Genomic DNA, 12409 nt, shown 5'->3' with positions numbered 1-12409 from the left:
GAGATCACGACTTGAGCCAAAGTTGGATGGTTAACCGACTGAGCCACCCAGGTGCCCCCAGATTTGTAATTCTAAATGGAGGGTGTTGGGGACACAAAAGACTGGAGGGAATTAGTAGGTTGTGGCAAAGAACAAAAATATGAGGAGGGGGAGGATGGAGAGGGGGAGATAAATCCCCCCCAATATTCAGGAGACAGAATTGATGGGGTCAGGGTGCAGATTGGATGGGAAGTGGGGGAAGGAGTCAGGGATGATGCCCAGGATTCCAGGTGGGGCGAGGGGGTCCAGGGTGAACAACCCTGGGTGGTGGGCAGGACAGGGAATGTTGGTTTCACTGCACAGTTGGGGAAACTGAGTCTTAGGGGAGTGGAACGTACCCAGGTCAGGGGCTCAGCACTGTGTGCGTCAGTGGGTGCTCAGAAGGGTTCCTCAGCCCCTGGGACTCCACTACTGCCTTCCCTGCTCCTATGGGGAGGTGGCTAGCTCAGAATCCGCATGCTTAGGCCAATTCTGAAGCTGGGCTGCTAGGGTCAGAAACTCCTTCTATCCTAACAGGATTTATTCACTTCTATGGCCCTGGTTTTCTAACCTGCAGAGTGGGAAGGCTGAGACATAACAGGAGCAAAAGCCCTGGTTCATAAGGCTTCGAATCTTGCCAGACTGGCAGGTCTCGCTCGCTGGCTGTCTCCTCTGCTGGCTCTCCCTTCTCTGTGCCGCCCCGAAGTGCTAGCATGCTCCAGGGCTCAGTGGCGGTCCCTTTTCTTCTCTGCTCTCAGTCCCCAGAACAGCACTTCTCAAACTTCGGTGTGCACACAAACCATATGCGGATCTCGTTAAAATGTAGAATCTGACTCAGTAGGTCTGGGGATGGGCCCGGGATCCTGCCTTTCTAACAAGTTCCCAGATGCCGCCGCTGCTGGTCCGTGAGCCACTCTTGGAAAAGCCCGGCCTCTTGGCTCTACAAATTTCTTCCAAGCTAACGACTCCCAGATTTATAATTCCAATCCAGACCTCTCTCCAGAACTCTGACTTCTGGTTACGACTCTTAGGTGACATTTCTATTTGGAGATTTTAAAGATATCTCCCACAGGCGTCTCAAGCCTATTCCTCCACAACTTTCCCCTCAGTATTCAACTGCTCCAGTCAGAAATCTGGAAGATCTCACGAATCTCCATTTTCTCTTAGCCTCTCTACCCAAACTGCCAGCAAATGTGGTCTACTTTACCGGCAAAGCATATCCTACCTGCCCACCTCCTCCCCATTGCCTCTCTCACCGTCCTAGTCCAGGCCACCTCATCTCTTATCGGAGCCACTGTAGTAGCCTATAACCTGCTTCCTCTTGGAACTAAACCCTAACTCCTTACCCTGGGCCACAAAGCCCAGCATGACCGGCCCCACCTTCCTTTCCAGCCTCATCTCATGCAAACCTCCGGCCCTGATAGCACAGCCATATCGCCTTTTCTTTGGTCCTTCCCTGAACATGCTCGGGCTGTTTCCCCCTTGGGGCGTTTGTCCCAACACTACCCTGTCTCCCGGTCTTGGACAGCCCCTTATCATTCAATCTCAGCTTCTGGGTCACCTCAGAAGACCCCAGGGAGGTCTTCCTGATCATGCCACCTCGCATCCCAATGTAATTCTGCATACGTCTTATCCATAGCTGACCTCAGTTTGCCCATTTCCCCTGTTAGGAGAGAAGACCCACGAAAACAACGAATGACCTTATTTTCTACCTGGTTCGCCAGTGTCTGGAGCAGGGCCAGGGCAGGTGCTCAGAAAATACTTATTGTGGAGAAAATGTCATTCTCCTCTCTCGGCCCGTCTCCCCATCTATAAATGGAGATAATGAAAGAAGAGCATTTACCTCACAACATTAAGATCAAATGAAATATACACGTGAGACCCAGGCACAGTGCCTGACACTTGGTCACTGGTGGCTAATAACACCGTCACTATCGCCAATACCATAATGGGAATCCCCGGTGGGAGTCCCACCTGCTCCCCAAGTGACCTGAGCTCTAAGCAGCTGGGCTCGCTGGCCCTGGCCCATTGTGGCTGCAAAGTCCTCAACACCCAACAGCAGAGAGGGCAAATTCAGGGATGAGAAGAGAGGCCAGTGTGCTTCAACTCAACTGAAAGTTTATTAGAAAGGCCATGGACAGGTAAACCCTGAGATACCAGCTGAGGAAGAAATGAAAAAGAGCCCCTGCCTCTCTTGGCCAGCCCCACAGGCCTCCTGCGAACTCTGTCCTGTAGCAGACTCCAACACAAGTCAGCCAAAAAGTGCTTTCTCGATCCTCCTCCTGGGGCTGCCCAATCTCACTGCAGGGAACCCACTGGCAGGGCCGGTGTAGATGCTGGTGCCTGGAGCTGGGAGCCACGGAGTCTTGGTCCTCTCTTCTAGCAGGAAGAGGTTTAGACCCTTCCCCTGCCCCAGCAGAACAGAACGGAAAAGATGCTGACTGCGGATAGAGCAAATTCTGCTAAACAGCCAAGGGCTTTGGAAGGTGGTGCTGGACTGCCTTGGAGGTATGTGCAGATGGCTACAGATGGCCAATCGTGGGGTTCCCCGGGGGAGGATGCCAAAGCTCTAAGGAGTCTCAGCCACAGAGAGCCCTAGTATGACTCAGTGCCCCTCCTGGGGCCTCACTGGCTATTTCTGCTCCCAGAAAGGCAAATGGATCTTGTAAAAATCCATGGCAGTTTGATGCCACTTTTCCCTTAAAAAAAAGGTAAGAGTCTGTACAGTGAATTGATTTCAACCAGCAGAGCACGAGCCGAGAAGAGTCTATCCCGGGGAAGGAGAAGGCACTTCTCACACCCTCATTGGGGGTGATCCAGGCTGGCTGCTTCCTGGGTCCCTCGGGGGCTCCGCTTCCTCTGGCCCCGTGACTCAGGCCTGCTCCCTCTGGGAAGTATGCTGCCTCCATCGAGCTAGCACCGCCCTGCGGCCTGGACGCCCTGGCCTCTCACAGGGTGGTGGACGGAAGCTTCCTCACCCGCCGCTGGGCCAGAATAGAGGACTCGATGGGCTTCAGCTGGGGGGTGGGCTTGTTGCTGTTGAGAGCAGAGTACGTAGCTGCCATGGCTCCCTGGGAGAGAGGGTGGGAGGTCAGATCACAACGGTGGGAGGTATAGGCGGGAGGGGGGACGTGTGCTCCCCAGCCTCTCTGTGTTCCACACCCGCCCAGCCATCTCTTAATTCAGCCTTGGCGTTCCTTCATGGTCATTAGTCCTGCCTCCTCCACCACACTGGAGGCTTCAGAGTCAGAGCCTATGCCCCCCAGAGGACAGCTGACACTCTTGCACGTTAGACTGGGGCTCCCTGAGGACAGACAGATATGACACCTCCTGGCTGTGCCACCCAAGTTCTTACCCATGGAACCCTGGCCTGGACCACCAGATGCCCAGCAGCCCGGAGTGGCCATACCTTCACGAGCTGCAGGTCTTGGTGGGACAGCTGGCTCTGGGGGAGCTTGTCTTTCTGGGTGATCCATGGATGCTGCAGCACCTGCTTAGCTGTGAGGCGCTGGTGGGGGTCCACATGCAGCATCTTGGACACCAGGTCCTGGGGGGGCACAGCAAACAAGAGGGCTGGTGGGAGGAGCTGGCAGGGGAGCCCAGGCTGTGTCCCACTGGTGAGAAATGGACAAGGCGGCCATCTCCCACCATCTCCTGCCTGAACCCTTGCAGAAGCCCCTGCGATCCATGTTCCAGATCATTCCAAGGCCTCCCCAAGCACATGCCCTTCTTTGGGACTTCCTGGAACATCCTTTCCTTTCTCTTTCACCTTCTAGAAGCCACGCAGGAAGGTGGGGAGAACCTAAGACTGGGATCAGGTAGGCTCAGGTTCAAAACTTGATTCTTCTGCTGATCAACTGAGTATCCTGGGCAAATTACTTCAACCCTCCGAGCCTCAGTTTCCCCTCTGAGAAAGAGGGATAACAAATATCTGCCTCATAAGTTTGATGTGAGGTACCATTGAGTAAGGGCTTAACCCATTGCCTGGCACAGAGGCTCCCTTAACTGGAAACTTGCTAATACTGAGGGCTCAAATGTTCCCTCCTCTGAGAAGGCCTCTGTGCTTCACCTGGTCAGTAACTCTGCTCCATGCCTTTAATGCCTGCACCCCTGGAGGAGGGCCTGCCTTTCTCTGCTGCCAGACATCTCTGCTCCTTGTGTGCAAGCCCATATCTCTCCGCACACCAGGGTCCCACAAGGCAGGGGCTGCGATTATGCAGCCTTCTGTCCCCCACAGGGTCAGAACATGGGAAGGGCCAGTGATGATCACCGAGGTGTCCAAACAAGGCAGGAGGGCAGTCCTCCTGGGAGTCTTCCACTTGGAGAAATATAGCAACAGGGATTTATGGAACATTCCACTTGGAAAAACCAGGTTGCAGGCCATCTGTTCATGAACTGCTAAAACACCCTAGGATGGGACCCTGCCTCCCCATCCCAGATGAGCTGGGCCTCACAGACTTACCTTGGCTGTCTCTGAAACTGTGTTCCAGTTTCCCCCACTCAGGGTGAACCTCCCACTGCCAATCCGGGACAGGATTTCCTCTGGTGTGTCACTGGGTCCATTGGCAAATGGCGTGTATCTGGAGAAAGGTCCACCCAGTTTGGGTCTAGCCTCTGGCCCCCATCCTGGGGCTAAGGGTGGGATGGGGGGGCTATGTCTCCCCCCCAGGCTGAGTATTCCCCAGGGCGGTATCTTCCCCGTCCAGGTGAGGCTCCTGAAGGCAGGGCTACATCTGTATCTTCAGACGTTCCTGAGCAGAGCTGAGTCTCTCCCATCAGACCACCCCAGCCTGTGCACTAGGGCTGGAGGAATGGGCTGGGGGGAAGGGGACACTCACCCCGCCAGCATGGTGTACAGCAGAATGCCCAGGCTCCAGATGTCACAGCCTTCATCGTAGCCCTGGCGTTTCAGCACCTGGCAGGAAGGTAGGGGAGGGTGATTAGTCAGACGTGCAGCACCAAGTGGCCCCGAACACTTGCGTGGTCCCCACAGAGGGTAAGACAAGGATCCCAGCCATGGGCTGGATCCTCTCTCTCTCTCTTTTTTTTTTAAAGTTTTATTTATTTATTTTTGAGAGACAGACAGAGAGAGTGGATGGGGGAGGGGCAGAGAGAGAGGGACAGAGAGGGAATCCCTAGCAGGCTCTGCGCTGTCAGCACGGAGCCCGATGCGGGGCTCGAACTCACACGCCGCGATATCATGACCTGAGCCGAAACCAAGAGTCGGACTCTTAACCAACTAAGCCACCCAGGCGCCCCAAGGCTGGATCCTCTCTTGGTACCTAAGCCAAGACCATACAGACTAGAATCCTGGATAGCGTGGGGCCTCTGTAAAGGGCACGAGGCTTCCTGTGCCAGGGCCCCTCACTCTTGCAGGTGAGGAGGCTGGAGGGCTCACCTCGGGTGCCACAAAGTTGGCAGTGTAGCAAGGTGTCATGAGGAGTCCATTCTCAGCCCGCAGCTGCTTGGCAAAGCCAAAGTCACAGATGCGCAGGCACTCAGGGTTCCCAGACTCGTCCACGTACAGGATGTTGCTGGGCTTGAGGTCCCTATGAACAACCTAGGGGCAGAGGGTCCGGTCAGTTCTCCATGTGGGCAGGCTGCTAGGGGCCCAGGTCAACTGCCAGAGGTGAGAGAGTTGAGAGTTACGAAGACGGGCCCAGAAAGGGATAGAAGGACCCAGAATTTGGAAGGAAGGGGCTGGAATGGGGCCCTTAGTGCTGCTGGTACTGCCGACTTGAATTTCATGTCAGTGTCCGCGAGGCAGCCCTCATTTCACCTGTCCACCCCCGAACTCTCCTTATTTCTCCCTTCAGATCCATTCATCACAGTTTATCCTAAAGACAGCTCCATTGATACTTCCCATTGCTTGGGTCGAAATCCTAAGAGTCATTCCCAATTCCTCTTTTTTTCTTATATTCCTCAATCAAGGCATCAGCAAATTCTGCTGTCTCTACCATTAAAATATATCCAGAGCTGAACCACTTCTCAACCCCTCTACTGGCAGCAGTGATCCCAACCAGGGACCCTATCGTCCCTCCCTTGTATGACAGCAAACACCTCCTCACTGGTCTCCCTGCTTCTGTCCTGCCTCCTACAGTCTGTTCTAAATACAGCAGCCACAGTGAGCCTGTTGAATATAAGTCATATCACGTCATTCTGGCTGCAACCCCTCCAAGGTTTATCGTCTTAAGAGGCAAAGTCCTTACAATGGCCTAAGTGGCCCCACCTGATCTCCCGTGCCCCTCACCCACGTCTCTTGCACTCTGTTGTCCTCTAAGCACCCTCCTCCTTGCTCAATCAGCTTCAGCCACACCAGCCTCTTTGCACATCCTTCAACATGCCAAGCACACTCCTGTCTCAGGGCCTTTGCACTTACTGTTCCAGCTTTTAGGAACATTCTTTCCTCAGGCATCTGCCTCGCTTATTCTCTTGTTTCTTTCAGGTCTCAGCTCAAATGTCACCTTATCAGTGAGGCCTTCCTTGGACCATTCCATATAAGATACGAATCACTAACCAGTACTCCTTAGTCTCCTCACCCTACTTTCTTTTTATCCATAGCATTTACCACCATTTGACATATTTATTTAATTGTTTTTCTGAATCTACCCTCTGGAATATAAGTTCCATAAGTGATTTTGCTCACTGCTATATCTCAACATTTAGAATAGTTCCTAGCACACAGTTGGTATTCAATGAGTATCTGTTGAGTGGATGAATGACACTTTTTTTTTTTTACTTTTTTTAAATGTTTATTTATTTTTGAGAGGCAGAGAGAGAGAGAGAGAGAGCATGAGCAGGGGAGGAGCAGAGAGAGGGAGACACAGAACCTGAAGCAGGGTCCAGGCTCTGAACTGTCAGCACAGAGCCCAACATGGGGCTTGAACCCACAAACCACGAGATCATGACCTGAGCTGAAGTCAGACGCTCAACCGACTGAGCCACCCAGGCGCCCTGAATGACACTTACTTCTGAGACCTGAAGCAAATGAGTCCTCCGGCTCCCACCTGCTCTTCTGTAATCTGAGGGGGCTGGACCACACTCCACTTTTCATCCTCCCCCCTCCCTTGGTATGGTTCTATGTATAGCCACTCTCTCAGATCGCTGACCCTAGCCCAGAACTTTCCTGAGTCCAGACTCATATAACTGCTTATCAGATAGAAACCACTGAATGTTCCACAGACCTTCAAACCCAACACATCCCAGACTAAACTTGGTCTTACTCTCGTGCTCCTCCTCCCATAAGCTAACAGGGCACTGTCAAAAACCTTCAATGGCTCCCTACGACCTGCAAGATAAAGCCCAAAGTCCCCTTCCTGGTGTGGGAGGCTCAGCTATCCCTTTCAGCCTCATCGTCCACGATATCTCCTCAAGTGTTCTGAGCTCAGGCCAGCAGAGGATCCTTCAACCACAAATAACTGCATCTATCTATGGAACCCCTGCTCACCTCCAGCACCCAGCACAGAGCGAGTGTTAAGTGAACTTTGTGCAATGAATAAACAAATCACACCTCTGAAACACACAGAGATCTCGCAGGTTACATTAGTTGACTCTCACAGATTAGTTGGCTTTATGAGACGATGCTTCCATAGTCCCACTTGAGTCCCAAGCCCTCTAGCAGGTGCCTGTGGGGCAGGTAGGTTGGAGGGTAGACATGGCCCAGGATAGTCCACTTCCCCAGAGGGAACAGCGCTAGATGAGGAGGACAGCGCTGTGTTGGTAGGGTGGTCCCAGCTACGTGCTGCAAAGCGTATCCAAACCCATGGGAAGCCCCTTCCTGGGCAGTGCCTGACCAGCTCCTAGGGCTCTCCTTCCTAATACAAGTCTGTGACCCCAAAGACAGGGCCCGGCCTCAAGGATGTAGACTCTCTTCCCTGTGGAGGGCCCAGCCAAGCTTCCCAGAGGTCCCAGAGCCAAGCTGAGGACACGGACTATCCTGTACAAGTGGTCTTCCTGGTTCACAAAGCACTTTCCTGACCATGATCTCATGGGGGCTGCTGGTTACACCTATGTAAGTGGGCAGAGCAGGGACTGCTGGCTTCTGTTTTACAGAGAAGGAAACCGGGGCTATGAGAAGAAACTTGACTTGCTCATGTACGTAAGAAGCAGAGGTGAGACTTGAACCCGGTTCTGACCTTCATTCCACAGCCTTTTCAGTTTAGTGTGACACAGATGACACTTTCGGGAAACAGGGATAAGGAAGTTTTCAATCTTTATCCCGCTCTAACACAACACAGAGAAACAACAAACTCCTTCAGGTGACCGTGGCTCACTATGGCAGGTAGCCCCACCGGTGACTCTGACACCTGTCCCCTAGGCGTTTGTGCAGTGGAAGGGGTAGCAGATGCTCGCATCTCTCTGCACTGAAGAGCACAACAGGCTGGGCAAGCAATGAGCGAAGCCAGGCTGAGATGGAGCCATGCCAACCAGTCTAAAGGGGCACCTGCTACTTACTCCAGCTGACAGTCACCCACGTAGCAACTCAGGCCCAGGTTTCAAAAGCAGCCAAACTACCCAACTCAACCAAACCCCAAACAAAAAACCACCCGACATTTGCAGGCCAAACAAAACATGTATTCAGGTCAGATGCAGCCCCTGAGTAACAGGCTGTGGCCTGTGGCAGAGTTGTGATTTCAGTCACTCCGGAGTGTGAATCCTGGCTCTACCGGCAGTAGCTATGTGACTTTGGGCACGTCACTTAACCTCTTGAGCCTTCGGTTTTCTCACCTGGGGTTCAGAAATGGGGTTGGTGACAGTGCTGAGGCAGGAAGGAGCACATGAGTTACGTACCAGGGATATTTAGCGCAGGGCCTGGGAGATGACAGCTGCTGTCATAGTAACTCCAGCACTCGCTGGGCTGAACCCACCAGCATGCTGGACAGAAAGATGCAGTGAGTGCTTGTTGAGAAGCACTTACAGGGGCGCCTGGGTGGCTCAGTCGACCGAGCATCTGACTTCGGCTCAGGTCACGATCTCCCAGTTCGCGGGTTCGAGCCCCACGCTGGGCTCTGTTTCGACAGCTGAGAGCCCGGAGCCTGCTTCGGATTCTGTGTCTCCTTCTCTCTCTGCCTCTCCCCCCACTCGCACTCTCACTCTCAAAAATAATATGTAAATGGGGCGCCTGGGTGGCTCAGTCAGTTAAGCGTCCGACTTCAGCTCAGGTCACGATCTCGAGGTCCGTGAGTTCAAGCCCCGTGTCGGGCTCTGGGCTGATGGCTCAGAGCCTGGAGCCTGCTTCCCATTCTGTGTCTCCCTCTCTCTCTGTCCCTCCCCCATTCATATTCTGTCTCTCTCTGTCTCAAAAATAAATAAATGTTAAAAAAAAATTAAAAAAAAAATATGTAAACATTTTTTAAAAATTAAAAAAAAAAAAAAAAAAAAAGAAGCACTTACAGATCAGAGGACGTCAATAACAGGATAGGGAAGCCAGGTTAGCTGTGAGACTTTTACTTACTTCCGGAGCCTCAGTTCCCTCACTTGTAGAGTGGGCATAGTAACAATACCCACTTCCAACTGTCGGAACAGTTAAGTGAGTTGACCTATAAAGGGCTTGGACGTGTCTGGCCTGTGGGAAGTGCTGTGTGGTGCTGGCTACCAGAGCAGCAGCCCCTTTTGTTTTCATCACCATCACTGGAGGATGTGCATTTCGGTGCCTCTGACCAGCCACAAAAAAAAAAAAAAAAAAAAAAAAAAAGCTTTTCTGTGTAAATCATCTGGTTAAACACAGAAGCCAAAGTGTGACTCCCTACTGAGTTCTCAAACAGGGTGACAACACGAGGGAAGCTAGGCTTAAAAGGGCTCCGTGTGTGAAACAAAGAACGCTGGCCAAATAAGATGAAAAAGGCAGACAACCCGATTTTTAAAAATAAACATAAGACTCGAACAGGCATGTCACAGAAGAAGCTGCCCAAATGGCAAGAGCCACGCGAAGAGGTGCTCCACTTCGCTGGCCCTCAGGGAAAGGCAATTTAAAACCACCGTGGGGCGCCTGGGTGGCTCAGTCGGTTAAGCATCCGACTTCGGCCCAGGTCATGATCTCACGGCTCATGGGTTCAAGCCTCACGTCAGGCTCTGTGCTGACAGCTCAGCGCCTGGAGCCTGCTTCGGATTCTGTGTCTTCCTCTCCCTCTCCCACTCCCCTGCTCACTCTCTGTCTCTCTCTCCTTCAAAAATAAACAAACATTAAAAAAATTTCAAAAATAAAACCATTATGAGAAAAAACGCCACATCTATCAGAATGGCTTGACTAAAACGACACAAAAGCCCATGCTCTGGAGGGGTGTAAGCTGGCAGAACAGCTTTGGAGAACTGTTTGGCATCACCCACTAAAGATGAACACACACACACACACACACACACACACACACACACACACACAGCAACCTGGCGGGTCCACTGCCAGGGGCGCACACAGTGTTAAAACCCACATGTGCGGTCACATGTCACAGCAGCATTATTTGTCAGAGTCAAAAACTGGTAACAACCCAAACGTCCATTAGCAGAATAGACAATTAAAGTATTGCCTGTTCATACAGCAGAAATTACACAGCAATGAGGATGCACGAACTGTAGCCACACAACGCCGTGGATGAACCCCGGAGAGCCTGTGGCATGGCAGGGGCCACGTATAACAGAGTATATTGATATACGATTCAAAGACAGGCAAAACCAATCTAAGCTATTAGCAGTTAGCTTAGAATGGTTATGCTTGGGAGGGGGCAGGGAGTAGAAGGGATTCTTGGTCTGGGTGCTGATCACCTGGCTATATCCACTTTCTGAAAATTTACTGACTTGTACATTATGATTTGTGTTTATATAATACTTCACTAAAAAGGCAACATTAAAACAAATAGGAGGTCCCAGTGGACCCTGCTCCTGGTCACCCCCTTCCCGTCCCTCTATGAGATTCCCAGCTTCTAGACCACAGAAACTGCAATTCGTAATTAGCCCAAAGAATCTCCCTCCAAATACCTCAGTGAGAGTTTCCCATTTCCTCATCATCTCCCCTGGTATTTGGAAAGGGTCAGAAACTTTATTTAATAAAAAAAAATTTTTTTTTTTTTAACATTTATTCATTTTTGAGAGCTGGAGACAGAGGGGGAAGGGCAGAGAGAGAGAGGGAGACACAAAATCCAAAGCAGGCCCCAGGCTCTGAGCTGTTGGCACAGAGCCCGACGCAGGGCTGGAAGTCACAAACCGTGAGATCAGACCTGAGCTGGAGTCGGATGCTTAACCAACTGAGCCACCGAGGCACTGAGGCGCCCTTAAAAGGGTCAGAAACTTTACAGACCCATGGACTCATGGCTTTGGGGAAGAGACAACTTTCTCCCATCACAGTACCACCAAGTAGTTGTCTGTATTTGGAACTTCTTTGTCCCTAGTAGAGGGGGCAGTTCTTACACTAGAAAGTCCTTCCTCGCTCTGAGCTTTAGGTGACCCACTGGAAACTCACTGCTTTGGCTCTGTCTTCTAACCCTTCTTGGAGGGTAACTTTAACAAGCACTCACTTGAGAACAAAGCAGGAAAAGGAAACATTTACTATCTGGCCTGACATATTTAAATATTAGTCTATTTGCACTGGCCATTTCAGAAACCAAAACCATTTCAAATATGACCATTAAAAACGGTACATGTGGTAATCAAATTGAGGCTCTGTTTCTTTTTTACAAAAGAATCCTCCCTAATAAATCCTCCCTAATGTCTGATTAGACAGAATCAGACATTGCCATTTTTGCAAACCCTAATGAAACGATTGATTCAGGCAAAGATCCTGAAAGGATGAAGTCATTACCCATCCCTAGACTCTTACCGCCTGAGAGGACTAATGACTAAGGGGGGCACAGGGACACTGTGCCTGGGGATGTGATGTCATATGAAGTACACTGCACCTCCCATGAAGTGGTTTTTTGTTGTTTTTAAAAATTACGGGGCGCCTGGGTGGCTCAGTCGGTTGAGCGTCTGACTTCGGCTCAGGTCACGATCTCGCGGTATGTGAGTTCGAGCCCCACGTCGGGCTCTGTGCTGACTGCTCAGAGCCTGGAGCCTGTTTCAGATTCTGTGTCTCCCTCTCTCTCTGACCCTCCCCCGTTCATGCTCTGTCTCTCTCTGTCTCAAAAATAAATAAACGTTAAAAAAAAAATTAAAAAAAAATGTCTATTTATTTAATTTTGAGCATGGTGGGGGGCGCTGGGGAGGGGCAGACTGAGAGGGAGAGAGAGAATCCCACGCAGGCTCCGTGGTCTCAGTGCAGAGCCCGCCACAGGGCTTGATCTCATGAACCCTGAGATCATGACCTGAGCCGAAATCAAGAGTCAGGTGCTTAACCGACTGAATCGGGTGCCCCTGCCACATGAAGTCTTTTCTAACTCTCCACTCCCAAAAATAAGTTGAA

General features: G+C 51.4%; 1 protein-coding gene across 5 annotated transcripts in view; it reads right to left on the bottom strand.

Moving 5' to 3' along the window:
- Window positions 1–2114: 2114 nt before the first annotated feature.
- RPS6KA1 (ribosomal protein S6 kinase A1) overlaps window positions 2115–12409 on the bottom strand; it is a 52767-nt gene continuing 42472 nt past the window's right edge. For all 5 annotated transcript variants that reach the window (XM_053209522.1, XM_015075083.3, XM_027059974.2 and 2 more), the window contains 5 exons: window positions 5417–5578; window positions 4857–4933; window positions 4481–4598; window positions 3428–3565; window positions 2115–3089 (listed from right to left, as the gene is read on the bottom strand). In XM_053209522.1, coding sequence (XP_053065497.1) covers window positions 2967–3089; window positions 3428–3565; window positions 4481–4598; window positions 4857–4933; window positions 5417–5578 — 618 coding nt within the window. In that variant the 3' untranslated portion in view covers window positions 2115–2966. The remainder of the gene's footprint in view (window positions 3090–3427; window positions 3566–4480; window positions 4599–4856; window positions 4934–5416; window positions 5579–12409) is intronic.

The sequence above is a fragment of the Acinonyx jubatus genome, chromosome C1 (genome assembly GCF_027475565.1).
Source record: "Acinonyx jubatus isolate Ajub_Pintada_27869175 chromosome C1, VMU_Ajub_asm_v1.0, whole genome shotgun sequence".
Taxonomy (NCBI): Eukaryota; Metazoa; Chordata; class Mammalia; order Carnivora; family Felidae; genus Acinonyx; species Acinonyx jubatus.
This window is presented reverse-complemented; position numbering and strand designations above follow the sequence as displayed.